This window comes from Lates calcarifer, linkage group LG20 (assembly GCF_001640805.2).
Source record: "Lates calcarifer isolate ASB-BC8 linkage group LG20, TLL_Latcal_v3, whole genome shotgun sequence".
NCBI lineage: Eukaryota > Metazoa > Chordata > Actinopteri > Centropomidae > Lates > Lates calcarifer.
The window spans coordinates 21,124,825-21,152,319 of record NC_066852.1 but is presented as its reverse complement, the minus strand read 5'-3'; the positions used below and the strand labels follow the sequence as shown (position 1 = coordinate 21,152,319).

General features: G+C 40.4%; 4 protein-coding genes across 11 annotated transcripts; 3 read left to right on the top strand and 1 right to left on the bottom strand.

Annotated features, from left to right (window-relative positions):
• Positions 1 to 5,914: 5,914 nt before the first annotated feature.
• On the top strand, positions 5,915 to 8,932 carry LOC108893145 (calpain-1 catalytic subunit). The gene is made up of 11 exons (XM_051078774.1): positions 5,915 to 6,113; positions 6,197 to 6,461; positions 6,596 to 6,683; positions 6,782 to 6,897; positions 6,999 to 7,132; positions 7,259 to 7,451; positions 7,540 to 7,614; positions 7,728 to 7,813; positions 7,955 to 8,026; positions 8,356 to 8,513; positions 8,639 to 8,932. The coding sequence occupies exons 2-11, from the start codon at positions 6,222 to 6,224 to the stop codon at positions 8,833 to 8,835; spliced, it is 1,359 nt and encodes a 452-aa protein (XP_050934731.1). The 5' UTR covers positions 5,915 to 6,113; positions 6,197 to 6,221; the 3' UTR covers positions 8,836 to 8,932.
• Positions 8,933 to 9,031: 99 nt separating this feature from the next.
• Positions 9,032 to 21,048, top strand: LOC108893472 (calpain-1 catalytic subunit). Of its 8 annotated transcripts, none has more exons than XM_051078776.1 (10): positions 9,032 to 9,251; positions 18,869 to 18,926; positions 19,032 to 19,112; positions 19,237 to 19,294; positions 19,398 to 19,453; positions 19,605 to 19,673; positions 19,864 to 19,942; positions 20,069 to 20,182; positions 20,458 to 20,510; positions 20,867 to 21,048. In XM_051078776.1, exons 1-10 carry the CDS (start codon positions 9,112 to 9,114, stop codon positions 20,891 to 20,893), a joined length of 735 nt encoding a protein of 244 aa, XP_050934733.1. In that variant the 5' UTR covers positions 9,032 to 9,111; the 3' UTR covers positions 20,894 to 21,048. The 8 variants fall into 8 exon arrangements, with proteins under 8 accessions (XP_050934733.1, XP_050934736.1, XP_050934739.1 ...); XM_051078779.1 differs by lacking the exons at positions 18,869 to 18,926; positions 19,032 to 19,112 and adding exons at positions 9,626 to 9,683; positions 9,789 to 9,869; XM_051078782.1 differs by lacking the exons at positions 18,869 to 18,926; positions 19,032 to 19,112; positions 19,237 to 19,294 and adding exons at positions 9,626 to 9,683; positions 9,789 to 9,869; positions 9,994 to 10,051.
• On the bottom strand, positions 12,563 to 25,471 carry nsrp1 (nuclear speckle splicing regulatory protein 1). Its single transcript, XM_018691531.2, has 8 exons — positions 25,398 to 25,471; positions 24,118 to 24,208; positions 23,865 to 23,921; positions 23,620 to 23,748; positions 23,236 to 23,443; positions 22,884 to 22,986; positions 21,940 to 22,790; positions 12,563 to 12,666 (listed from the first exon to the last, which is right to left on the bottom strand). The coding sequence occupies exons 1-7, from the start codon at positions 25,415 to 25,417 to the stop codon at positions 21,950 to 21,952; spliced, it is 1,449 nt and encodes a 482-aa protein (XP_018547047.1). The 5' UTR covers positions 25,418 to 25,471; the 3' UTR covers positions 12,563 to 12,666; positions 21,940 to 21,949.
• LOC127143699 (calpain-1 catalytic subunit) lies at positions 15,247 to 18,093 on the top strand. The gene is made up of 11 exons (XM_051078775.1): positions 15,247 to 15,353; positions 15,437 to 15,701; positions 15,836 to 15,923; positions 16,022 to 16,137; positions 16,239 to 16,372; positions 16,499 to 16,691; positions 16,783 to 16,857; positions 16,971 to 17,056; positions 17,198 to 17,269; positions 17,599 to 17,756; positions 17,882 to 18,093. Exons 2-11 carry the CDS (start codon positions 15,462 to 15,464, stop codon positions 18,076 to 18,078), a joined length of 1,359 nt encoding a protein of 452 aa, XP_050934732.1. The 5' UTR covers positions 15,247 to 15,353; positions 15,437 to 15,461; the 3' UTR covers positions 18,079 to 18,093.
• Positions 25,472 to 27,495: the final 2,024 nt, after the last annotated feature.

Sequence of the window (27,495 nt, the reverse complement as noted above, 5' to 3'; positions counted from 1 at the left end):
AGGCAAATTTAAGCTCCACACACTAAACACTGTCCAAAAGCCCATCTAACCTGTGGGCTGTGGTACTTCTGAGGAGGTATGAGAGGAAGTTATGTTCCCCAAGACAAGGAGACTATTTGAAATGCATCTGTTTTAGGATAGAGGTACAGGTACAGAGATACAGGTTTGGTTTGGTAATGGCCTCACTGTGACAGGAGTCGAGTAGGTTTCTACTTTACACTGTTCTTTTCTGTCAGCGAGTGATGAATGGTGTCTGCGAGCGACAGGTTGGCTGAGTGAATTAAAACGAGAACAGGGTTTACGTCTGCACAGGTGTCTTTTGTGTGATGATAATCATACTTTAGTACCAAGCCGGCCCCCAAATAGCCCCAGGTTTACTGTATGACAACTGGTTTGGTGAACTGGGATTTTGCACCACTAAAGCTACATCAGCTGATGTAATAGGGTCCCTAAGAGGGGTCCTGCTTTTACCACCTGATCTTGATGTCCTGTCTTGAGCAGGGTCCCTGAAATCTACTTTTTCAGACCTTGTTTTTATTAGCTGACATTATGTTGACTTGGTGCATGTTCCTAAATTAATTTGTGTTTAATCAGAAATCTTCCTGCCACTCCACATTACCCAGTAGATTTTAAATCAAAGCAGCAATTCAATGACAATTGTACACCTATTCTAGGTTGACTATATGTAGATTTGCCTCGTGTCTTTGTCCATTTTGACTCTTATAAACACACAGTAGAGTTGAAGCATTGGTCTGTTTGCACCATTTAAGGCAGCAGATCACTTGGTGAGTCCTTTTTCCCTCAGAAAGACAAAACTTTCATCTGTATATTTTCATTATCGTCTTGAATTCTTTAAGTTTTAATCCTGCCCTATTGACTCTGCACTTGGAATATTGTTAGAGCCATAACTTGTGTTGTTTTCAGGCCTTTAATTCTGTTTGTCTCCTTCTGTTGTTGGCCTAGTCTGCAGGTTTGCTGACTGTATGTACAAATACTGTACTGTCACCTTTTTTTTGTATCCTCCTTTTTGCTCGTTCAAATTCATCACGTAGAGAGTGAGGGAAGAAATGTGAACCTGGTGGAACAGACACTCGAAGTCAGGAGCAGTGAACCTGTTAGATAACTCATCACATGTTGTACCAGATGTCTTTATAAAAGCAGCTGGTGGTATAAGTTGCATTACAGCTCATAATAGTGGGGAATTGTACATGCTAAGGACCCTGATGGATGGAGAGATAGAGGAAACCTACCTGACGTGTCAGAAGATGATGTGTAGCGTACATCGCGATAGTGGCTGGATTAACTTGCTTAGGGGCCTCAAGGGCAAACTGAGCTGCTTGAACTCCTGTTACACTGTACATTGTGTATAGAACAGTATCCCCATGTCAGTGGATATGCTGATTTAGTGGTGCATATACCTGTAATCACCAACAAAATTACAGTTTCACAAATCACTACAAACCACCTTCCACACAGTGAAACCTGAATCGCATCTTTTTGTTGTTTATTAAAATTGTATAACTTCCTGCCTCACTGTTTCAGTATGGGGATAGAGGCCTTTTGCGTTTGTTATGGAGACATGGACGTCTGCTGCGACAGCCTCCTCACTCCGACAGAAGGCCGCTGGGAGGCAGAGGGCTGCAACGGTGAAACAGCTGAATTGAAGTAATGTGAAATTAATCCAGTCATAGTGAATAGTGAATAGATAAATTCTTCTTGGGAGAAGCAAGTGTCCAGAGGTGCCACTGTGTACCCACCTCGTGTGCATCACATAAACCCACACAGCAAACAGGTGTATTAGTTATGTGTCCCAGTGCCCTTAAAGGAGCAGGAAGTCATGTCTACACTGGTGTCAGTGAGCTAGACCCATTAATGATTACTGCCATGGGCCACAAAAAGACCAAAGCAAGCAATGAATTCATCCTACTAACAACCATTATCTTCATAGGCATGTGTAAGTGTAACTGATGCTATTATTCATCATTTGTTTATCAGGTAGAGAGTGAGGTGAACAGTGTGAATCTGGAACCTGTGGGATGAGAGAGTGGATCATAGACTGACCTGACAAGTAAGGAGCAGTGAGGCTGTAACATAATAAATGTCATCAGCAGGTACAGTATATTTACTGAAGGATATGGTCACTCAGGCACCCATATGTGATTGTTGACATCTCAAAATCAGGGTCAATAATGTCAGGTGATAAGACCAAAGGTGTTGGATGGGTTTCAGGTCAAGGCTCTGTGCCGTCCAGTGAAAGTTTTTCCACACCAAACTTTGAAAATCAGTCTCTTTTTGCACATTGTTAGGGTTTGATCATATTGAAAGAATAAAGGGCATTCCCTTCCCCAAACTGTTGACACAAAGTTGGAAGCACACTGTTGTCTAAAATACCAGCATAAGATGACGCATTAGGATTAAAGGCCAAATCCAAACCTTGAAAAACAGCAGCACACCATTATCTCTCCTCCACCAAACTTTACAGCTGGTAATTAGACTTAAGCAGGAAATGCAGAAAATGCATTACAATATAATTAGAGAATCAGTTTGAGGCTTATAATCAAAAGCATACATTTAAGTGTGTTTTTCATGAATACTTCTTTGCTCATCGGTATATTCTAACTCTGTCTCACAGTTTTCAGTGTAGTATTTCAGTATTTTTGGTGAAATATGAATATGTTTAATTACTCCTGCCCCTGTTCCACATTCTGCTTCATACAGTAATTGTGAAAACACAATGTGAGTCATGAGGGAGGACTCACGACAAAGAGCTTGTTTTAAGCTATAGCGTGTATTTACATCTCTGTTCAAAAGAGAAGCGACGCTGACCTTTACTCTCACAGAGTCAGACATAAGTCTGTTATTCAGCATGTAAGCATCATGTGCAAATATGCACTGACATGTCAGGACTAGGTTTAAGAAAAAATGACGAAAGCTTTTGCTGCTTCACACGACTTCTGTGGAATTTGTGAGTAAGCGTTAAAAAACAAGATTGTTAGGATTGACTCTCATTCAAAGATAAGTGAACTACAGTCGTGCTCTGTGGTCACCTCCAGGCAGTTCTGGTTTTTTTCATCTGTTGGAGCATTGACTCCTCGCAAACTGTGTACCCACCTCATGTGCATCACAGTAACATAAACCCACATCATTTGAGATTCTCGCCTTTTGTAGTTTTCAGTAGCGTATGTGTAAAAGAATGAGAGTCACTATGAAATGATGTGCACAGTATTTTTCCACATTTTTCATCAGGATTCTCAGAAAGAAAACAGAAAATTTTAAGCATCTATTATTTGAATGAATGGAGGAATGGGGACAGTAGTTTCTCTTTCCATATCATAAGTTGCCTGTACATCACAAACCTGATCATTATTTGAAAGATCTTGTCAGTGGTCTCATAAACATGCATGTTTTAAAGATCCTCCAGATGTTCTTTGTGGCACTTTGCTTTAAAAAGGCAACGCGTTTTTTTCCCTACTTTTTTATTTTTACAGCTCAAGTGTAGTGCATTTATAGGAGGATTCAAGTAATCATAGGCAAATGTTCTTCCAGAAGTACTCCCTGTATTGCTTCTGCTTAACATAACAATTCCTTATGATGATTTGCATATAGTTCAGTGCCGTTTGCATGTTATGAATCACTGTTGTCATGGTATATCTTGTCGAAACACGACTTTTCCTAAGGGCATCTGTTTAACTTGAAAGTAGGAGGAAAAAACCTTACAGAAGAGAACACACTGTCAGAAGTACTGTCATGCATCAGGTCTCGCTGAGAATATTACCGCAGCAGCAGGTGTGCACAGACACAGTGACACTGGTATTTATATGTTCGCATACTGTCTGTGTCTGAGAACTGCTCATACAGTCAGAGTGTGAGAAGTTGTTTATTGCATTAATTACACAGCTGTTCAGCAACCCAAGTCCAAACTGGCATGAGATCCTCCTGAGACAGATCCAGTGGGGTTCCTACAGGAGGCATACACAATGAAAACATCACTGATATATTGTATATCTGTCATGTAATCCATTACAGCAGCCCCACAAGCTTCTAATGGTCAGCTTTTGCATGTTTGTGCCATAGATGATGGTTACATTTAAAATAATTTGTAGTGAGGTCTTAGGTCTCTGCTCCTGCTGTACAAGTGCACAGCATCACAAAGACAGTTTGTATTGTTAATGTTTTTTATTTACTGTTTTGTTTTGTAGGCTTGTGTCCAGATGCTTTATTTCATCTTCAATCCCAGTCCTGTGCAATTGTCTCAGTGCGTATTCTTTCATTCATCAATTCATCCTCTCATCTCAGTTCTTGTATACTGAGAGTGATGTGTAAAAAAAAAAAAAAAAAAAGAAGAAAATCCTTCAAGTGAGTGACAGTTCTCAGGACCAAATCCTGCTAGGGGCAAGTTCCACTGAGTTCACTATCATAGTATAGATTCCCCAAATATTTGTAACCTTTCATTTTTCTAGCATTCAGAAAAGTTTTTCTGTTGAGTTGTTTTTCTTCATCTTTGTAGAGAACATAGCAAAACTTATGTGAATACAAGGATTTTGTGAGAACTATGCATGAATGACCGAATGAATACAGATCTTATTTTCATATGCTATTATTATATTATAACCTGTTATATGTTATAATAAAAGCTGATTGAAATAAGCAGTTCTCTCATCACTACATGCTGTTGTGCAATCTTAGCCAGTGCTGATTTTATATACATAAAAGCTACAGATGCACAGTTACAGCACACAGGATATTGCTACAAAATACTGACATATACTGTTTTTTTGTTTTTTGGGGACATTTTTTGGGCTAATTTGCATATAGAGGTTTTCTTCCTGCCCCTAAAATTTTTTGTGTGTGTGCGTGACAATTCTCAGGACTCTCAGGATTTTGCTGGGGGCAAATTTCACTAATCCCACCATCACTGCATAGAGCAAACATAAATTCGCTAAGTGCAAGCATTGAGATCTTACTGACATGTTCATGACATGAATGTGACAGTGTAGCTAGACTTTTATGAACATCACCATAAAACATAAGATGCAAACATGTCAGATTGTAGAAAGAATGCTAATTTACATCTGTAGTCCCTTGGCAGGTAACATAAAACAAGATATAGACAAGATATGTTACAAATAAATATATGCAAATACAAGTTTAATACACAAGGTTTAGGGTTAGAGTTAAAAGTGATCACAGGTCTTTAAGCCAATGTTTGTGTGTTTTTAAAGTGCAATATGTAGAACACTCACTTATTGCAAATGGGAAGTCATTTCAATGTTTTTTTCTCTTTACTGACTGCACAGTTTGCCCAAATGTGGTGTGTCCTGATGAGGCGCCTCACAGTCCCCTCTAATAACCCAGCTTCCAAACACAAGTCTCCTCTGCTGTCTTTTTCAAAAGAAAAAGAAAAAGGAGAAAGAGGAGACACTTTTAAATATCTCAGTTTGTTCATAAAATGTTTCTTCTGCATTTTGTTGGATTTAAAAATTATTAATAATTTTCCATTAGATGTTTGGAGAGACATTTGATATGCAATCAATTTTAAAATCAGAGCTGATTCTGAAATTTAGAAGAGACATAAAACAATTACAGATAAACCTTTTTTTCCTTGAGATGGATTTTGCACATTGAGCAGTTTAAGTATCAACTTCAATCAGCCAATTTATATTAAAGGCTCAAGGTAAATTTTAGTACAAATACAGTAAAATTGTGTGAAATTATATGAATTTTACAATGTCAGTTGTCACCTGTGGTTGTTAGCCTCTGTCAGCATTTTTTTTTGTTTGCTTGACTCTTGTAACTTTTTTTTTGTTTTGCCCTCGAGCAGAAATAAACTACATTCATGTCTGCCAGGCATGACATAACAGGTGAAATGTCAATGGTGGTGTTGAGGGGGAGGGGGGGGGGGTAATGCCAGAAAACCAGTTTTCTTGTCCAGAAACCTCCCACCACTGTATCATTATACTTGCTCTATGCTTTCTTGGGGGAGGGTCTCTCTCCAGTCTTACGTAAGACAGTGTGAATATAAGCAGGGGACAGTCAGCTGCAAAGACCAGACTGGGCAATTCCGGGCACCTTCTCTTGTAAGGAAGCAGCAGCTGATTGCAACCGTCTCTCAGGTAAATATCTCCACTTACACCTGAAAAGCATTTTGCATTTTAAACTCTATTCAGAATTCTCTTACTTTCTTCTTGTGTTGCAGAGTCTATCTGAAACCTCTCATCAACATGCCTGAAAACGGAACCTGCGCCTCTGTCATTAACCTGCGTTACCAGGATGGCAGCGAGGGCAGCCCCTCCAACCCTGCCAAGTACAAGAACCAAGCCTATGCGCAGCTGAGAGAAAACTGCCTCCGCAGAGGCTCGCTGTTTGTGGACAGCACCTTCCCACCTGACAACCGCTCTCTGGGAGACCTGTCAAGTCTGAAGAGCTGGCAGGAGGATGAAGTGGAGTGGCTTCGTCCAGCTGTAAAATACTTTAAAATATGTTTTCTCTTCCACTAGAGTAACATTTTCACATTCTGAAGTCTGCATCTTTTCTTTTATATATTTTCTAACATGCTGGTGTATATTTGATTTATTTCCTTTGCTGTCTTGTCCAGGAAATCTTGAAAAGGCAAAACAACAGCAGTGAGCCTGCTTTCTGTGTTCAGGGAGCCTCACGCTTTGACTTTGGTCAGGGCTATGTTGGTAAGCAAAGGTTTCTAGTTTTCATCTAACTTCTGTAAGTGAAAATGTGAACTGTGCGGCAGCACTTGAGAAAAGCACTCATTCTCTTCATTCTCTAGGTAACTGCTGGTTCCTGGCTTCAATTTCTGCATTGACATTGCAAAAACGCCTGTTGGCCCAGGTTGTGCCAATGGACCAGACCTTCAAGAACTATGCAGGAATATTTCATTTCAGGGTAAAGATTTGATCATACATACAGGTGTTAAAGCTGCAACGCTTTCACAATACATCTGAACAATGCTAACTTATCATTCTTATGCGTCCTTTCTGTGTCAGTTCTGGAGGTTCGGCCAGTGGGTGGACGTTGTCATTGACGACCACCTGCCAACACTGAACAACCAGTTGCTGTCTGTGCACTGCAATGGAGGAAATGAGTTCTGGGTTCCTCTGCTGGAGAAGGCGTATGCCAAGTATGAAACCAACTCTCTCACCCTAATATAAAACAGTTTAGGAGGCTGCAGCTGTGGCACAAACACCAGAGTCAAGACTGTAGATGTTAGATTTACAAACATCCTTTTTTTTTCTGTCTCCTTCAGAGTGTGCGGTTCCTACGCAGACATGAGCGCTGGCTTACCATCAGAGGCCTGCAAGGATTTCACTGGAGGCGTGGCCATGATGTTCCAACTCAGGGAGGTCCATAGCGCAGGCCACGATGTTAAACTGTGGAACCAACTAACCAATGCCACTGAGTGCAACTCACTGATTTGCTGTGGGACTGCCCAGAAAGGGGTGAGAACCAATTACATAGCCAAAGAAGAAGAAGAAGAAAATTTCAAATCAAACTCATTGTGGTGATTTAATGGTGCTGTTTATTCAGGATAAACTGGTGAACACTGTGGCCCACACTGGACTGGTGGATGCCCATGCCTACTCTATCACAGGTGTCACTGAGGTAAACTACTGCAAAAGAACATGTGCACAAATTATATATTGTTAGTATTGAGTTAGTATTGGCTGGAGATACTGTACTAGAAGCGTTGAAAGTTTCTGATTTCTGATCTTAAGGTGACGTATTACGGCTCCAAAGTGAGGCTGGTGCGAATCATGAACCCCTGGGGCAAAACGGAGTGGAACGGAAAGTGGAGCGACAAGTACTTGAATCAACCTTACATATGCTTTGCACTACATCTGAAGACTAATTATATTAGTGTGAAGAAAAATAACGCAGAATCTATCTGTTCAGCTTCGATATGCCCAATTCTATCTCTCATTCATTCTCCTCTTGTGCTCAGGTCAGACCTGTGGAACAGTGTGAGCCAGGCGGATCGGGAAAAGTGCTTTAATCGTGACAATGGAGAGTTCTGGTAAGTTAGCTGAATTTTTCAAAATGGCATGTGAAGTTGTGTGACAAATTACATCTTTACTAGCTTGCAATTTGCATATTGTTTTGTTTCTTTGTGTGTTACCACCAACAACTGTTAATCAGTGAAACAGTGGGAAACCACGAGCATGCAAGGGGTCATAAACCTCACAGGCTGCCTCTGAACAATGAGGCCTGAACATGCAGTAGACTTAAAAGTCATATAATTGTATAGTTTGTTGTTTAATTTTTAGTTGGGATGTAGAATGCATCTTACATTTATCCCGGTCTTTCTCTTTTGTTTCCCCCCCTGTGCTCGACTTTGTCTGTCAGGATGGAGCTGGAGGACTTCTGCCATTATTTCCTCATGATGTTCATCTGCTGCGAGAACCCCAACTTCCTTGATGGTGACACCGACACCCAGTGGAAATGCCAGATTTACGATGGCAAGTGGGTGGCGGGGAGATCTGCAGGTGGCAACGTGAACAGCTGTGAGTCCAATTCATTCTTTATCTTGACGAAAGGACAAGATGTTTGTTGTGCGAGTGCAAAGAAAACAATGCAGCTCTGTCTAAAAGTGTCACCTTGTGTTGTCATTGTTTCTCATTACCTCCAGCTACCTTTGCCACAAACCCTCAGTATCGCATCCAGGTGACCATCTTGGACAAGGATGAGAAAGAAGACCAGAACATCCTGATTTCTCTGATGCAGAAACCAGAGCAGGGCCATCGCAAGAAGAGACGCCTCAACCCAGTCGGACTCACCCTCTTCAAGGTCTGCATTCGGAAATTTTGTCTCTTAAATAGAAGATAATGTTGTAGTATTTGTGACTGATTTGATGTATATTGTATAATGACATTCTCCTTCCCATTTCACATCCAACAGGTTCCACCAGGGGTAAGCACATAGAAGAACACTCCCAACTGTGCATACAAAACAAATTCCACATTTACATAACCCAGATAAAGCAATTTGATACTCAAGAAACACTGTCATCACATTAAATAAGGTTCATTATACTTCCAGACGCCAGCCGGACGTCTGGGATCTGACTTCTTTAGGAGAAGCCAACCTGTGAAGCAAAGACAGATGTACGACTATGCCAGGGATCTGATTGAGCAGCACAGTCTGCAGCCTGGAGAGTATGTGATCGTCCCCTCTACCATGAAGCCCTACACAAGTGCAGAGTTTGTCCTCAGCGTCTACACCAAGACCGACGCTAAGATCAGGTAAAGACTTACTTTGATTTTTGACATGTCCTGTAAGTCTCATTTTCATTCCAAAACAAGGATTACTGATAAAAAAGAAAACACTGCTAAAAATTAATCCAATATCTGCTTTGCCAAATTGATTGATATCATGTCCTTGGTATATTTTTGGGGGGATTTGGTGTTTTAGCACACTGGCGAGAAGTTTCCAATGATGTTGATGTTCATTTTAGGATCTTAGCAAGACTAATATTAGTCCAGTTGTATAAGCATTCAAAACAGCATCCATCCACCAGAGCAGGATAACACTGTAAGAGTATTTCTAGTCTAGATGTTGGATCTAATAACACAAGGGCAATTTAAACCTTTTTAACACATTTCTCCCCTGCATCCAGCGTCCACGATGGAGGTGATGATGACGACACCGACAATGACAAACTGATTCTTCCTGAGGTATGAAATACAAAAGGATGCACGTTAGAGAGAGCTGTTATTGTTAGCCAGTTTGACATCTGGTCCATTAAATGTTGGTGATGACCTGATTTTGTTCTCTTCTAGATCCCTACCAAGTCCGAGGAGGAGGACAACAACAAGGATAACAGTTCTGACCGCTCCTTGTTCAACCGTTACGCTGGCCAGGTGTGATATTTTCCTCTGCTTTCACCTTTCTTCAAAATTTTCCCCCTTCCTCTCTCCACTCATCCATTTTCCCCTCCACTGACATTGATTCGTTTTTGAAAAATGTTTCTGTATCTGTTGTCAGACGGGTGAGCTGAGCGCCAGACAGCTCCAGAAGCTCCTCAACGACAACTTCCCTCATGGTGAGTTGATTTACATCACATGCTTTTTCAGAGCCTTCAAAATCTTAATTTATTTGTTGTGAATCATGGCTCTAAATCAAGTTACTATATTTACCATTCACAGGGACCTGGCACGGCTTTGGCTTGGACACCTGCAGGAGCATGATTGCCATGGTAGATGTATCCTTAAATACAGAAATGTCTTGTTGTACTTGTTATGTTACAAATCACCTGACAGAATCATGCCAGAGAGACAAAATGAAATCACTCTGATCAGGAGTGAAATTGTTTTTCATCTGTTGTTGATGAGACATCCTTAACTCGCACCAAGACCGACAAAAGGATGACGATGACCTTCAGTGAATTCTCAACTCTCTGGACCAAGATTCATGAGTTCAAGGTAATGAAGCCAATATGGGCACGATAAAGTCATATTTCAACTCCTTCCCCCTAGTTTTCTGAGTTATTTACACAAGACACTCATTTTTAAAGTGTAGACATGGACTTACGTAATCTCTGATGTGCAGTTAATAATAAAAATCTGTTTAAACTGCTCTTAGTTTCTGAATGTACATTAATCTTCTTTACAGAAACAGTTCAATCGCGCTGATTCGAATAAGAATGGATCCCTGTCTGACTATGAGCTCGAGAAAGCAATTGGATCTGCTGGTAAAACTATTTTTCAAATCATTTAAACTGGACCATAATTTAATAACACCTGTAAGCCAGTAGAAGAAGGGGAGCATGCGTCACATTCCCAGTTGTAACTGGAGTATTTGTTATTTTCTGTAACAGGGATGGATGTGAACGACGTTGCCGTGAGACTGATGATGTTCCGCTATTCAGGCGTCTCATCCACCATCATGGAGGACTTCATCGTTCTCATGTTGCGCCTGGAAAACTCCAAAAGTGAGTGACGTGGCAACCATTGTTCGCATCGCACCATTTTGAGAAGTTAGGCCTTTACATGTTCACAATGACAACAACAGAGGGGATAAAGAGCTAAATCCACCTTAAGCTTGTTCTCAAGAAAACAGTGTCAGAGTAAACTCTAACACACATCATTTATGATAGATTTGAGGCCTATAGCACAGTATTGTAGCTTCCTCAGTATTTCAAAATGTGTGTTTAAGTTTGTGTTGCGTTGAAAAAAATCTGATATTTGTGGTTTGTTTTCTTCACAGATGTTTTTAAGGACAAATCATCCGATGGAGTGATCACCTTAGACTGGGATGAGGCAAGTTTATTTCTGCCAAAAAGCCATTTATGGATGTACCTAGTTTGCTTACCCAAGATATTCAACATGAAAAAAGATAACATATGGCAGAAATATTCATAAAAATATGTAAAAATAGCAATTCTACCATAAAAAAAAACAAATGGTCCTGCACAGAAAATGTCATTAATGTATAAATAGCATCTTTCTGTTGTAGTAGTTGGTCAAGGTGTGGCTAGTTCCAACAGTTCTTGAACGGTTTTGCATCATAAAGCTGTTGAATAAATGTAGTGGAGTAAAAACTACAATATTTCCCTCTCAGGTGTAAATCAGTCATTACAACATTCCAGATACTGACTACCTTTTCTTTTGTTTCAGTGGACTGTCATCTCCACATACAACTAGAGCAAAGCTGATACAGAAGCAGAGGAGACACACAAGAGAAGATTCCTGCAATCCGACAATGCTTCCATTTCAACTAATGTCTTCCTGTGCAAAACCTGTAAAGCTGTAACACGTTTTTCTGTGAACTGAACCTAATGAAATAAACATTGTTACCATCAGAATTATGAGCCAAAATCTTCATTCTTGTATACATTTTAAAATCAAACTGACTGCAGAGCAAACAGGAAGCAACACAAAAAACTGTGGACCAGAAATAATTTTATTGATTACTTCAAGAGGTAGATGACAGAAATAACTAATTAAGTTTCACATATACTCTCGTTCTTGTATGTGATGATACGAGAAGCTCTCTGTCGAAACTCATATTTACAAGTCGACATTCTTATTTCACAATATTAAATCAACAACCCACTGTTCAAGTCTCTCGTCACCATGGCCATGAGCACAGGACAAAGTTAGCAAGATCCAGTATTTTTCTATTTGTCATCAAATCCCACGAAAAGCCTAAAAACCAAGAATGACCTGATCCCACTAACAAATATTTTCTGTGTAGCCAAAGCCTAATATTCTTTACTCTCCTCTGTTGTTGTCCATATTAAAAACACACCAACAAGCCACACTGTTGCACTGAACACAGGCACTGGAGTTAATCTGGATTCAGTTTCACATACTCTGTTTAACTGCTGTAAATACTCAGTAGTGTAGCAAATGTGTATTAATCTGCAGATGAAAGTGGTCTCCAACAGATTTTATTTCTGTTTGAGGAACGTTTCCTAAAAACTACAGTGCCCAGCTGCTTGATGAAATGATTGAGCCTAAGAAAATCTAATTAAACTATATGTTGTCAGTAGGAACCAGTAGGGATTGGGTAACGGTGCAGGTGAGAAAATTTTGACAAAGAACAAAGTAACTTGTTTTTTCTTTTCTTTTGAGGGAAAGAAAAATGAAAACATAAACTGTATCCTCTTAATTGAGACAAAGGTTGTGTGCAGTTTAGAGATGTTTGCGTCGTGTGCTGGACAGCACTCAGTCCTCCTCCTTCTCGATATATGTCTTACAGGCCGAGCGTGCCATCTGTCTGGCCATGTACCTCTCTCTCGCCGAGCTCACAGTCTGATCTGTGCTGCGCTTTGCAAACTTGCTGGCCTTTTCCTCCGTTTCCTCTTTCTCTTCACCTTCTCTCTCCTTCCCCTGGGCTCCAGCGTCTTTCTTCTTTTCTGGGTCTTTTTCTTCCCTCTTCACTGCCTTCTCCTTCTCGGGTTCCTTTCCTCTTTGATTCTCCTCATCCCGATCTTTGTCCTTCCGCTCGTCATCAGCTGAAATCCTTCCTCCTCTCTCTTTCCCCATTCTTGTCCCTGTCTCTCTCTTTAGGGCTCCTCTCTCTCTTGCTGTGCCTGTCTTCCCTCTCTGTCTCCCCCCTGCCCCGACTTCTGTCATCTTCTCTGCCTCTGTCTCGGTCTCTGTCTCTGTCTGCAGCTGTTCAGCAGCTATTTCACAACCCAAGTCCAAACTGGCATGAGATCCTCCTGAGACAGATCCAGTGGGGTTCCTACAGGAGGCATACACAATGAAAACATCACTGATATATTGTATATCTGTCATGTAATCCATTACAGCAGCCCCACAAGCTTCTAATGGTCAGCTTTTGCATGTTTGTGCCATAGATGATGGTTACATTTAAAATAATTTGTAGTGAGGTCTTAGGTCTCTGCTCCTGCTGTACAAGTGCACAGCATCACAAAGACAGTTTGTATTGTTAATGTTTTTTATTTACTGTTTTGTTTTGTAGGCTTGTGTCCAGATGCTTTATTTCATCTTCAATCCCAGTCCTGTGCAATTGTCTCAGTGCGTATTCTTTCATTCATCAATTCATCCTCTCATCTCAGTTCTTGTATACTGAGAGTGATGTGTAAAAAAAAAAAAAAAAAAGAAGAAAATCCTTCAAGTGTGTGACAGTTCTCAGGACCAAATCCTGCTAGGGGCAAGTTCCACTGAGTTCACTATCATAGTATAGATTCCCCAAATATTTGTAACCTTTCATTTTTCTAGCATTCAGAAAAGTTTTTCTGTTGAGTTGTTTTTCTTCATCTTTGTAGAGAACATAGCAAAACTTATGTGAATACAAGGATTTTGTGAGAACTATGCATGAATGACCGAATGAATACAGATCTTATTTTCATATGCTATTATTATATTATAACCTGTTATATGTTATAATAAAAGCTGATTGAAATAAGCAGTTCTCTCATCACTACATGCTGTTGTGCAATCTTAGCCAGTGCTGATTTTATATACATAAAAGCTACAGATGCACAGTTACAGCACACAGGATATTGCTACAAAATACTGACATATACTGTTTTTTTGTTTTTTGGGGACATTTTTTGGACTAATTTGCATATAGAGGTTTTCTTCCTGCCCCTAAAATTTTTTGTGTGTGCGTGACAATTCTCAGGACTCTCAGGATTTTGCTGGGGGCAAATTTCACTAATCCCACCATCACTGCATAGAGCAAACATAAATTCTCTAAGTGCAAGCATTGAGATCTTACTGACATGTTCATGACATGAATGTGACAGTGTAGCTAGACTTTTATGAACATCACCATAAAACATAAGATGCAAACATGTCAGATTGTAGAAAGAATGCTAATTTACATCTGTAGTCCCTTGGCAGGTAACATAAAACAAGATATAGACAAGATATGTTACAAATAAATATATGCAAATACAAGTTTAATACACAAGGGTTAGGGTTAGAGTTAAAAGTGATCACAGGTCTTTAAGCCAATGTTTGTGTGTTTTTAAAGTGCAATATGTAGAACACTCACTTATTGCAAATGGGAAGTCATTTCAATGTTTTTTTTCTCTTTACTGACTGCACAGTTTGCCCAAATGTGGTGTGTCCTGATGAGGCGCCTCACAGTCCCCTCTAATAACCCAGCTTCCAAACACAAGTCTCCTCTGCTGTCTTTTTCAAAAGAAAAAGAAAAAGGAGAAAGAGGAGACACTTTTAAATATCTCAGTTTGTTCATAAAATGTTTCTTCTGCATTTTGTTGGATTTAAAAATTATTAATATTTTTCCATTAGATGTTTGGAGAGACATTTGATATGCAATCAATTTTAAAATCAGAGCTGATTCTGAAATTTAGAAGAGACATAAAACAATTACAGATAAACCTTTTTTTCCTTGAGATGGATTTTGCACATTGAGCAGTTTAAGTATCAACTTCAATCAACCAATTTATATTAAAGGCTCAAGGTAAATTTTAGTACAAATACAGTAAAATTGTGTGAAATTATATGAATTTTACAATGTCAGTTGTCACCTGTGGTTGTTAGCCTCTGTCAGCATTTTTTTTTGTTTGCTTGACTCTTGTAACTTTTTTTTTTGTTTTGCCCTCGAGCAGAAATAAACTACATTCATGTCTGCCAGGCATGACATAACAGGTGAAATGTCAATGGTGGTGTTGAGGGGGAGGGGGGGGGGGTAATGCCAGAAAACCAGTTTTCTTGTCCAGAAACCTCCCACCACTGTATCATTATACTTGCTCTATGCTTTCTTGGGGGAGGGTCTCTCTCCAGTCTTACGTAAGACAGTGTGAATATAAGCAGGGGACAGTCAGCTGCAAAGACCAGACTGGGCAATTCCGGGCACCTTCTCTTGTAAGGAAGCAGCAGCTGATTGCAACCGTCTCTCAGGTAAATATCTCCACTTACACCTGAAAAGCATTTTGCATTTTAAACTCTATTCAGAATTCTCTTACTTTCTTCTTGTGTTGCAGAGTCTATCTGAAACCTCTCATCAACATGCCTGAAAACGGAACCTGCGCCTCTGTCATTAACCTGCGTTACCAGGATGGCAGCGAGGGCAGCCCCTCCAACCCTGCCAAGTACAAGAACCAAGCCTATGCGCAGCTGAGAGAAAACTGCCTCCGCAGAGGCTCGCTGTTTGTGGACAGCACCTTCCCACCTGACAACCGCTCTCTGGGAGACCTGTCAAGTCTGAAGAGCTGGCAGGAGGATGAAGTGGAGTGGCTTCGTCCAGCTGTAAAATACTTTAAAATATGTTTTCTCTTCCACTAGAGTAACATTTTCACATTCTGAAGTCTGCATCTTTTCTTTTATATATTTTCTTACATGCTGGTGTATATTTGATTTATTTCCTTTGCTGTCTTGTCCAGGAAATCTTGAAAAGGCAAAACAACAGCAGTGAGCCTGCTTTCTGTGTTCAGGGAGCCTCACGCTTTGACTTTGGTCAGGGCTATGTTGGTAAGCAAAGGTTTCTAGTTTTCATCTAACTTCTGTAAGTGAAAATGTGAACTGTGCGGCAGCACTTGAGAAAAGCACTCATTCTCTTCATTCTCTAGGTAACTGCTGGTTCCTGGCTTCAATTTCTGCATTGACATTGCAAAAACGCCTGTTGGCCCAGGTTGTGCCAATGGACCAGACCTTCAAGAACTATGCAGGAATATTTCATTTCAGGGTAAAGATTTGATCATACATACAGGTGTTAAAGCTGTAACGCTTTCACAATACATCTGAACAATGCTAACTTATCATTCTTATGCGTCCTTTCTGTGTCAGTTCTGGAGGTTCGGCCAGTGGGTGGACGTTGTCATTGACGACCACCTGCCAACACTGAACAACCAGTTGCTGTCTGTGCACTGCAATGGAGGAAATGAGTTCTGGGTTCCTCTGCTGGAGAAGGCGTATGCCAAGTATGAAACCAACTCTCTCACCCTAATATAAAACAGTTTAGGAGGCTGCAGCTGTGGCACAAACACCAGAGTCAAGACTGTAGATGTTAGATTTACAAACATCCTTTTTTTTTCTGTCTCCTTCAGAGTGTGCGGTTCCTACGCAGACATGAGCGCTGGCTTACCATCAGAGGCCTGCAAGGATTTCACTGGAGGCGTGGCCATGATGTTCCAACTCAGGGAGGTCCATAGCGCAGGCCACGATGTTAAACTGTGGAACCAACTAACCAATGCCACTGAGTGCAACTCACTGATTTGCTGTGGGACTGCCCAGAAGGGGGTGAGAACCAATTACATAGCCAAAGAAGAAGAAGAAGAAGAAAATTTCAAATCAAACTCATTGTGGTGATTTAATGGTGCTGTTTATTCAGGATAAACTGGTGAACACTGTGGCCCACACTGGACTGGTGGATGCCCATGCCTACTCTATCACAGGTGTCACTGAGGTAAACTACTGCAAAAGAACATGTGCACAAATAATATATTGTTAGTATTGAATTAGTATTGGCTGGAGATACTGTACTAGAAGCGTTGAAAGTTTCTGATTTCTGATCTTAAGGTGACGTATTACGGCTCCAAAGTGAGGCTGGTGCGAATCATGAACCCCTGGGGCAAAACGGAGTGGAACGGAAAGTGGAGCGACAAGTACTTGAATCAACCTTACATATGCTTTGCACTACATCTGAAGACTAATTATATTAGTGTGAAGAAAAATAACACAGAATCTATCTGTTCAGCTTCGATATGCCCAATTCTATCTCTCATTCATTCTCCTCTTGTGCTCAGGTCAGACCTGTGGAACAGTGTGAGCCAGGCGGATCGGGAAAAGTGCTTTAATCGTGACAATGGAGAGTTCTGGTAAGTTAGCTGAATTTTTTAAAATGGCATGTGAAGTTGTGTGACAAATTACATCTTTACTAGCTTGCAATTTGCATATTGTTTTGTTTCTTTGTGTGTTACCACCAACAACTGTTAATCAGTGAAACAGTGGGAAACCACGAGCATGCAAGGGGTCATAAACCTCACAGGCTGCCTCTGAACAATGAGGCCTGAACATGCAGTAGACTTAAAAGTCATATAATTGTATAGTTTGTTGTTTCATTTTTAGTTGGGATGTAGAATGCATCTTACATTTATCCCGGTCTTTCTCTTTTGTTTCCCCCCCTGTGCTCGACTTTGTCTGTCAGGATGGAGCTGGAGGACTTCTGCCATTATTTCCTCATGATGTTCATCTGCTGCGAGAACCCCAACTTCCTTGATGGTGACACCGACACCCAGTGGAAATGCCAGATTTACGATGGCAAGTGGGTGGCGGGGAGATCTGCAGGTGGCAACGTGAACAGCTGTGAGTCCAATTCATTCTTTATCTTGACGAAAGGACAAGATGTTTGTTGTGCGAGTGCAAAGAAAACAATGCAGCTCTGTCTAAAAGTGTCACCTTGTGTTGTCATTGTTTCTCATTACCTCCAGCTACCTTTGCCACAAACCCTCAGTATCGCATCCAGGTGACCATCTTGGACAAGGATGAGAAAGAAGACCAGAACATCCTGATTTCTCTGATGCAGAAACCAGAGCAGGGCCATCGCAAGAAGAGACACCTCAACCCAGTCGGACTCACCCTCTTCAAGGTCTGCATTCGGAAATTTTGTCTCTTAAATAGAAGATAATGTTGTAGTATTTGTGACTGATTTGATGTATATTGTATAATGACATTCTCCTTCCCATTTCACATCCAACAGGTTCCACCAGGGGTAAGCACATAGAAGAACACTCCCAACTGTGCATACAAAACAAATTCCACATTTACATAACCCAGATAAAGCAATTTGATACTCAAGAAACACTGTCATCACATTAAATAAGGTTCATTATACTTCCAGACGCCAGCCGGACGTCTGGGATCTGACTTCTTTAGGAGAAGCCAACCTGTGAAGCAAAGACAGATGTACGACTATGCCAGGGATCTGATTGAGCAGCACAGTCTGCAGCCTGGAGAGTATGTGATCGTCCCCTCTACCATGAAGCCCTACACAAGTGCAGAGTTTGTCCTCAGCGTCTACACCAAGACCGACACTAAGATCAGGTAAAGACTTACTTTGATTTTTGACATGTCCTGTAAGTCTCATTTTCATTCCAAAACAAGGATTACTGATAAAAAAGAAAACACTGCTAAAAATTAATCCAATATCTGCTTTGCCAAATTGATTGATATCATGTCCTTGGTATATTTTTGGGGGGATTTGGTGTTTTAGCACACTGGCGAGAAGTTTCCAATGATGTTGATGTTCATTTTAGGATCTTAGCAAGACTAATATTAGTCCAGTTGTATAAGCATTCAAAACAGCATCCATCCACCAGAGCAGGATAACACTGTAAGAGTATTTCTAGTCTAGATGTTGGATCTAATAACACAAGGGCAATTTAAACCTTTTTAACACATTTCTCCCCTGCATCCAGCGTCCACGATGGAGGTGATGATGACGACACCGACAATGACAAACTGATTCTTCCCGAGGTATGAAATACAAAAGGATGCACGTTAGAGAGAGCTGTTATTGTTAGCCAGTTTGACATCTGGTCCATTAAATGTTGGTGATGACCTGATTTTGTTCTCTTCTAGATCCCTACCAAGTCCGAGGAGGAGGACAACAACAAGGATAACAGTTCTGACCGCTCCTTGTTCAACCGTTACGCTGGCCAGGTGTGATATTTTCCTCTGCTTTCACCTTTCTTCAAAATTTTCCCCCTTCCTCTCTCCACTCATCCATTTTCCCCTCCACTGACATTGATTCGTTTTTGAAAAATGTTTCTGTATCTGTTGTCAGACGGGTGAGCTGAGCGCCAGACAGCTCCAGAAGCTCCTCAACGACAACTTCCCTCATGGTGAGTTGATTTACATCGCATGCTTTTTCAGAGCCTTCAAAATCTTAATTTATTTGTTGTGAATCATGGCTCTAAATCAAGTTACTATATTTACCATTCACAGGGACCTGGCACGGCTTTGGCTTGGACACCTGCAGGAGCATGATTGCCATGGTAGATGTATCCTTAAATACAGAAATGTCTTGTTGTACTTGTTATGTTACAAATCACCTGACAGAATCATGCCAGAGAGACAAAATGAAATCACTCTGATCAGGAGTGAAATTGTTTTTCATCTGTTGTTGATGAGACATCCTTAACTCGCACCAAGACCGACAAAAGGATGACGATGACCTTCAGTGAATTCTCAACTCTCTGGACCAAGATTCATGAGTTCAAGGTAATGAAGCCAATATGGGCACGATAAAGTCATATTTCAACTCCTTCCCCCTAGTTTTCTGAGTTATTTACACAAGACACTCATTTTTAAAGTGTAGACATGGACTTACGTAATCTCTGATGTGCAGTTAATAATAAAAATCTGTTTAAACTGCTCTTAGTTTCTGAATGTACATTAATCTTCTTTACAGAAACAGTTCAATCGCGCTGATTCGAATAAGAATGGATCCCTGTCTGACTATGAGCTCGAGAAAGCAATTGGATCTGCTGGTAAAACTATTTTTCAAATCATTTAAACTGGACCATAACTTAATAACACCTGTAAGCCAGTAGAAGAAGGGGAGCATGCGTCACATTCCCAGTTGTAACTGGAGTATTTGTTATTTTCTGTAACAGGGATGGATGTGAACGACGTTGCCGTGAGACTGATGATGTTCCGCTATTCAGGCGTCTCATCCACCATCATGGAGGACTTCATCGTTCTCATGTTGCGCCTGGAAAACTCCAAAAGTGAGTGACGTGGCAACCATTGTTCGCATCGCACCATTTTGAGAAGTTAGGCCTTTACATGTTCACAATGACAACAACATAGGGGATAAAGAGCTAAATCCACCTTAAGCTTGTTCTCAAGAAAACAGTGTCAGAGTAAACTCTAACACACATCATTTATGATAGATTTGAGGCCTATAGCACAGTATTGTAGCTTCCTCAGTATTTCAAAATGTGTGTTTAAGTTTGTGTTGCGTTGAAAAAAATCTGATATTTGTGGTTTGTTTTCTTCACAGATGTTTTCAAGGACAAATCATCCGATGGAGTGATCACCTTAGACTGGGATGAGGCAAGTTTATTTCTGCCAAAAAGCCATTTATGGATGTACCTAGTTTGCTTACCCAAGATATTCAACATGAAAAAAGATAACATATGGCAGAAATATTCATAAAAATATGTAAAAATAGCAATTCTACCATAAAAAAAACAAATGGTCCTGCACAGAAAATGTCATTAATGTATAAATAGCATCTTTCTGTTGTAGTAGTTGGTCAAGGTGTGGCTAGTTCCAACAGTTCTTGAACGGTTTTGCATCATAAAGCTGTTGAATAAATGTAGTGGAGTAAAAACTACAATATTTCCCTCTCAGGTGTAAATCAGTCATTACAACATTCCAGATACTGACTACCTTTTCTTTTGTTTCAGTGGACTGTCATCTCCACATACAACTAGAGCAAAGCTGACACAGAAGCAGAGGAGACACACAAGAGAAGATTCCTGCAATCCGACAATGCTTCCATTTCAACTAATGTCTTCCTGTGCAAAACCTGTAAAGCTGTAACACGTTTTTCTGTGAACTGAACCTAATGAAATAAACGTTGTTACCATCAGAATTATGAGCCAAAATCTTCATTCTTGTATACATTTTAAAATCAAACTGACTGCAGAGCAAACAGGAAGCAACACAAAAAACTGTGGACCAGAAATAATTTTATTGACTCGTCACTAACTCCCAAGAGAAAAGGTACAAAGCCTAAATGACAGAAAATAAACACAACGTCAGATTAAGTTTCACATATACTCTCGTTCTTGTATGTGATGATACGAGAAGCTCTCTGTCGAAACTCATATTTACAAGTCGACATTCTTATTTCACAATATTAAATCAACAACCCACTGTTCAAGTCTCTCGTCACCATGGCCATGAGCACAGGACAAAGTTAGCAAGATCCAGTATTTTTCTATTTGTCATCAAATCCCACGAAAAGCCTAAAAACCAAGAATGACCTGATCCCACTAACAAATATTTTCTGTGTAGCCAAAGCCTAATATTCTTTACTCCTCTGTTGTTGTCCATATTAAAAACACACCAACAAGCCACATTGTTGCACTGAACACAGGCACTGGAGTTAATCTGGATTCAGTTTCACATACTCTGTTTAACTGCTGTAAATACTCAGTAGTGTAGCAAATGTGTATTAATCTGCAGATGAAAGTGGTCTCCAACAGATTTTATTTCTGTTTGAGGAACGTTTCCTAAAAACTACAGTGCCCAGCTGCTTGATGAAATGATTGAGCCTAAGAAAATCTAATTAAACTATATGTTGTCAGTAGGAACCAGTAGGATTGGGTAACGGTGCAGGTGAGAAAATTTTGACAAAGAACAAAGTAACTTGTTTTTTCTTTTCTTTTGAGGGAAAGAAAAATGAAAACATAAACTGTATCCTCTTAATTGAGACAAAGGTTGTGTGCAGTTTAGAGATGTTTGCGTCATGTGCTGGACAGCACTCAGTCCTCCTCCTTCTCGATATATGTCTTACAGGCCGAGCGTGCCATCTGTCTGGCCATGTACCTCTCTCTCGCCGAGCTCACAGTCTGATCTGTGCTGCGCTTTGCAAACTTGCTGGCCTTTTCCTCCGTTTCCTCTTTCTCTTCACCTTCTCTCTCCTTCCCCTGGGCTCCAGCGTCTTTCTTCTTTTCTGGGTCTTTTTCTTCCCTCTTCACTGCCTTCTCCTTCTCGGGTTCCTTTCCTCTTTGATTCTCCTCATCCCGATCTTTGTCCTTCCGCTCGTCATCAGCTGAAATCCTCCTCCTCTCTCTTTCCCCATTCTTGTCCCTGTCTCTCTCTTTAGGGCTCCTCTCCCTCTTGCTGTGCCTGTCTTCCCTCTCTGTCTCCCCCCTGCCCCGACTTCTGTCATCTTCTCTGCCTCTGTCTCGGTCTCTGTCTCTGTCCCTGTCTCTGTCCCTGTCTTTCCTTCTATCCCTGTCATCTCTTCTTCCTCCATTTCTGTCATCCCTTTCCCTCGCCCTGTTTCTGTCCCTCTCTCTATCTCTGTCTCTATCTCTGTCCCTCCCTCTGTCTCTGTCTAGATCTCTGTGACTCTTCTTATGCCTTTCCCTCTCCCTCCGTCTTTCCTTCTCCTTATCTTCTTCGCTCCCTGAAGAAGGCGACCTCTGTCTATACTGGCGTTTTGAGTGTGCAGAGCCCGCCCCTGGCTTGCTAAACCCAGACTTCTCCTCACGCTCCTCCTCGCTGTCGCTGCATGAACTTGGGGCGTTGTCACGGGATGTAGGTGAGGGAACAGGTGAAGTCCTCTCTGTGTCTTTTGAATCCTTTGAGGCTTGAGTTCTGCAGGAGAAGAATCAGACAGATGTAGTTAAAGGTTCAGAACGGTTTTTGATGTGATTATGGATGAGCAAGTAATGCGGAGCAGTGACTGACTTGTTTGCTGAGCGATCTGGTATCGCCTCTTCTCCCACAGTCTGATTCAACAGGTGACGGTAGAAGCCGCTCAGGTCTTTTTGCTTCTTCACATCCAAGGCGGCTATGCAAAACAAACATAATTCAAACAAATCATTTACATTGTTTCACATGAAGCAGCCTATTTCCACATATTTTTCAAATTGGCAGCACAGATTGTTTGCACAATATCCAGGCTGCTTAGGGATTACAAATGTTTTCTTTGGGCAAATCAAATTGAAGCTACATTCATATGCTGTTTAAACTGTCTGGACTTCAAAGTCTCACTGTATCTGCCAGCAGCCTAAAAATAGTTGTAAAGTATCAGTCTAACCTTCCATCTCTGCCTCTCTCCTCTCTCTCTCCTGCTCCTCCTTCTGCTCCTGCAGTTTCTGCTTATAGGCGGAGGTAACGTAAGCCTCTTTATCGGCAAACTTCTCCCCCTCTGCCTCTCTTTCCCTCTGGATCTTCCTCTCCTCCCTTCGATCTTGTTCTTTCTTCCGGTCCTCGACTGCTTTCATTAACTGGTGGATATACTTTGGCTGTTATAAAGAGAAGACAGACAAAGACGGAAATGAAGTTGCACTTGTTTCTTGTTTCCTTTGCCAGTTGATGTCAGAAGCAGCATGGCAGACTGCATGCTGGCCAATGCAAAGCCCTCATGGACAGTCTTTCTAACAACTGCATCTCTCTGTAATCTCAGCGTAAATGAGATTACCCTTTTGTCAGTGCCTCCCAGAATTTTTTTGTTGGTCTCATTTCTCTGTTTTTGAATGTCCTCATACACAGCGTCATAATCATATACAGTGCTGTCCTCTTCCAGGGCCTTCTGCATCTCAAGACGTGTCTTTAGGCAAAGAGAGAAAGACAGAGACCGGAGAAATGTACATCACAGAGGAAAAAAAGGTAAGACTCTATAGCATTATGTTGACTCAAGTTGCATAAAGTCTTTGAATTCCTCACCTGCTTCATCATCTTCTTTTTGATAGCTTCTCTCTGCAGGCTCTCCCCAACTGACGTCTGAGGAACAAAACATATACACTGTATTTACACAGAAGTCTATGGCTATAATGCCAACTGTTACCTTGATACATTTATTTAATGTCTTTTACAAAAACCTGTTTAGTTTCCACAATAGTAAAAATACCTGAGTCACATGTAGTGATTGGTGAATGACAAATTATATTGCTTGTAACAAATCCCAAAGTTTACCCACCTCATCATCTGAGTCATCCCCGAACACTGAGGGTTTCTGCAGGGTTGCTGTCTTTAAAGCTCCTTTCTTCTGTGGCAAGATCAGCCCATACCTGTGGACAATCAGGACACAGAGCTTCTTAAACCCTGTCCTACAAAAGTCATCTTTAAATGTATTTCACATGTACAACTTTCACAAGCCATAATTCATTAGGAAAAGTGGTATCTCTACAGGGACAAATGCAAAGGCTTTGCATGTGACACCAAAACTAAAGCAGCCATTTGAATGAACAGCAAATGACTTTTAAGAGGACTGGAAAAATGCAGCCTGGTCTGATGAATGTGGATTTCTGCTGAGGCGTGTGGATGGTAGGGTCAGTGTTTGGTGTCAACAGCATGAATCCATGGACCCAGCCTAGCCCTGTGTCAACAGTACAGGCTGGTGGTGGTGGTGTAATGGTGAGGGGGATGTTTTCTTATCACATTTTTGGCCCCTTAATACCGATCAAGTGTCTGAATGCAGCAGCCTATCTGAGTATTGTTGCTGACCATGTGCACCCCTTTATGGCCTCTCTGGGGTGTGGTCGAACAGGAGACCGGCAGAATGAATGTGCAGCTGACAAATCTGCAACATGTCAACATGGACCAGAATCTCAAATTTCATGTTTCCAACATCTTTTGTCATCCATGCCACTAAAGAACTGAGGCTGTGTTGAGAGCAACTGTGAGACACTGCTCAGTATGATGTTCCTATAGTGCTTGGTGAGTGTATGTATTTCCTTTTTCTTGTTGCAAACAGCCATATCATGGTTATAACAGACGTTATCTTGTCTATAAGACAGACATATTTCTAAAAATATAAGATTACGCGCGACTTCGCACCGAGTAGAGAGACAAAAACGCCTAAACTTAATGGAAATCAAGCAATTTAACTGCATTTGAATGAGTAATGTTAGCTAGTTTAAGTATAACTAACTCTCCCATACAGTCTGTCACTTGTAAGGCACAGATCAAAAATAAAGTACAGGTGGTGAAATGAATAAGTTTCATTATCAAAATGTACGAAAAAGTTCAAATTTGAAGCTTTAAAGGAACAAAACTGACTCTAAGATGTCGTTAACTAGCTACAGGAGCAGCAATGGGCGAAAGACCTTTGTTATAAATAACCCTGAGCTGTAACACCACGGCTGCTACAGCACTTTAAGTTTTTTATCATAACTATAACTAATACCCCAACACAGTGAGACGGTTGTTTATTGTTAATCACACAGTCATAATCGCGTTAGCATGTTTGCTACTTACTGCTTCGTAGGGGCCGCCATCTTGCTCTGCTGACTGTGAAGCAGCGCGGCAGATTCGACACAAATATTTAATAAGTTCGTACTGATAAATCCTACTAGGTTTAATTTCAGCAACCATCTGAATAAAGATGCAACACACGTGACTAATTTTATAATCTTAGCGGTGATATTTGCTCTTTCCCCATTAAGTATAGATTTATCAGCATGTCGTGAATGTGCGGGTTTATGTTGACAGATTAAGGCTACTGACCATGATGAATAAAACATGGTTTTACATAAATAATTTGCACAATATTTTGATATTAAAAATTTACTAAAACAATGTAATATAAAAGGCATTTAACCACAGATCCCTGTGTCAACTGTAAAAATGTTATAGAGGTGTTGTTTGTCAGTCTTACCAGTAGATGGCGACATGCTCCAAATTGTAACTCATTGACCAGTGTCTTACAAACATTGACTGAATTTTAAGATAATAAAATCTTTATACACAGTCTGTGCTCGAAAGTAACAGAATTATTATATATCCATATAATCCATATAATGGAGCCTTTCGTGATTAAATCCTGAGAAGTAAAAGTCTTAAGCTTCTCCTGGTCTAAATTGTGAAATACTAGGTTCCTGTAAGAGGTTAAATATCTATTGGAGAACTGTGACCTTAGAAGAATTTGCAGTTAGAAGAATTAACCTGGATACAAATGAAATATTCTTAACTTAAAACATGAGACTTACTTTAAGTGTAAGCAAACTTACAAAAACATACAACCATGGCCAGATTAACCTAAAAAAAAAAACTTGTTGGCCCCCTGTTGACACTCATAGTATGTTTCATTATTTCGCCTGGCACCCAGAAACCAACCATTACTCCAGAGCTGAAACAATAGGTTGATTAATCAATTAAACGATTGACAAAAGTATTTCACAACAGATTTGATAACTGATTAATCATTTAGTGGTAGTTTCACAGAGGTTAATGTCAAAAGTCTCTTTTTAAAATGTCATTTACATTTCAGAGAGGAACCATCTTCATCTGATAGCAAAACATATCAGTGGTTTCCATCCTTTTAATGTATTTTTTTTTATTATTTACTTATTATGTTGGTGGCCTTTTAACATATTTCATACACCTCATCTCAAGATGCATATTTTTGAGTTGTGAGCTGATCAATCAAAGAGTGAGTTTCCCTTATAAGACTGTCTAATCGAAATAATGAGTTAAGGCCTAATGAGCTAATACTATACTGCATTTTAAAATATAAATGTAAAAAAAAAAGATTCCAGTAAAGTGCTAAAATATACATACTTTAGTGTAACAGAATTTAGATTTTTATATTTATCATGGTGATCATCCTGCATCCTGTTAAGTTAATTTCAGAACCCTATGATAGTGTGCTGGCCTCAAGGTCTCCCACTGTATATCAGTACAATGTACAGAAACCAAATTATATCCCTGTGACCACACATCATATATTGTATAGCAGTGTAAGTGCTTTATTGAGGATATAGAGGATATAAGGGATTTATTATTGAAAATATTTACAATAAGCAGTGAGAGGAGCTCATCACTTTATGGGAAATCAATGACAGGAAGTCCCTCCTTAAAAGAGGAACTGTGATAAAAGATGCATGTGAGTCAGCTATTGACCGGAGAGGAAGCAGAAACTCACACTCTGTGGCCACTGTCTGTCTAACCAAGAGCAAAGAAACTGCTCTCATCTTATTTCATTTGTTCATGTCATTTCTTATATTCGGTGCTGTCAGCTGCTCTGTTTTAAACATGCAGTAAGTCAGTCTGTTAAATCAGATCAGAGAGCACATGGCTCACCTGTGATTAAAGCTGCAGCTTTGAATTCCCACTGCCTCCTCAGAGTGACTCTAAATCCAAACACCATTATCTCTGTCGTAATCTCCATCTCATCTCTTCTCCGGCCTCGCTGCTAATCCCTCTGGTACAAACAGAACGACCAAAGCTGCCTGATGGATGGATGATTGGATGGAGTGGTGATAAAGTGAACTGTGAGATTTGTGGATACAGGTATCTTGACAAACAGATGGATGAAGTGATTGAAACTATCAGTGGTAAATTTATGGTGAAAAAT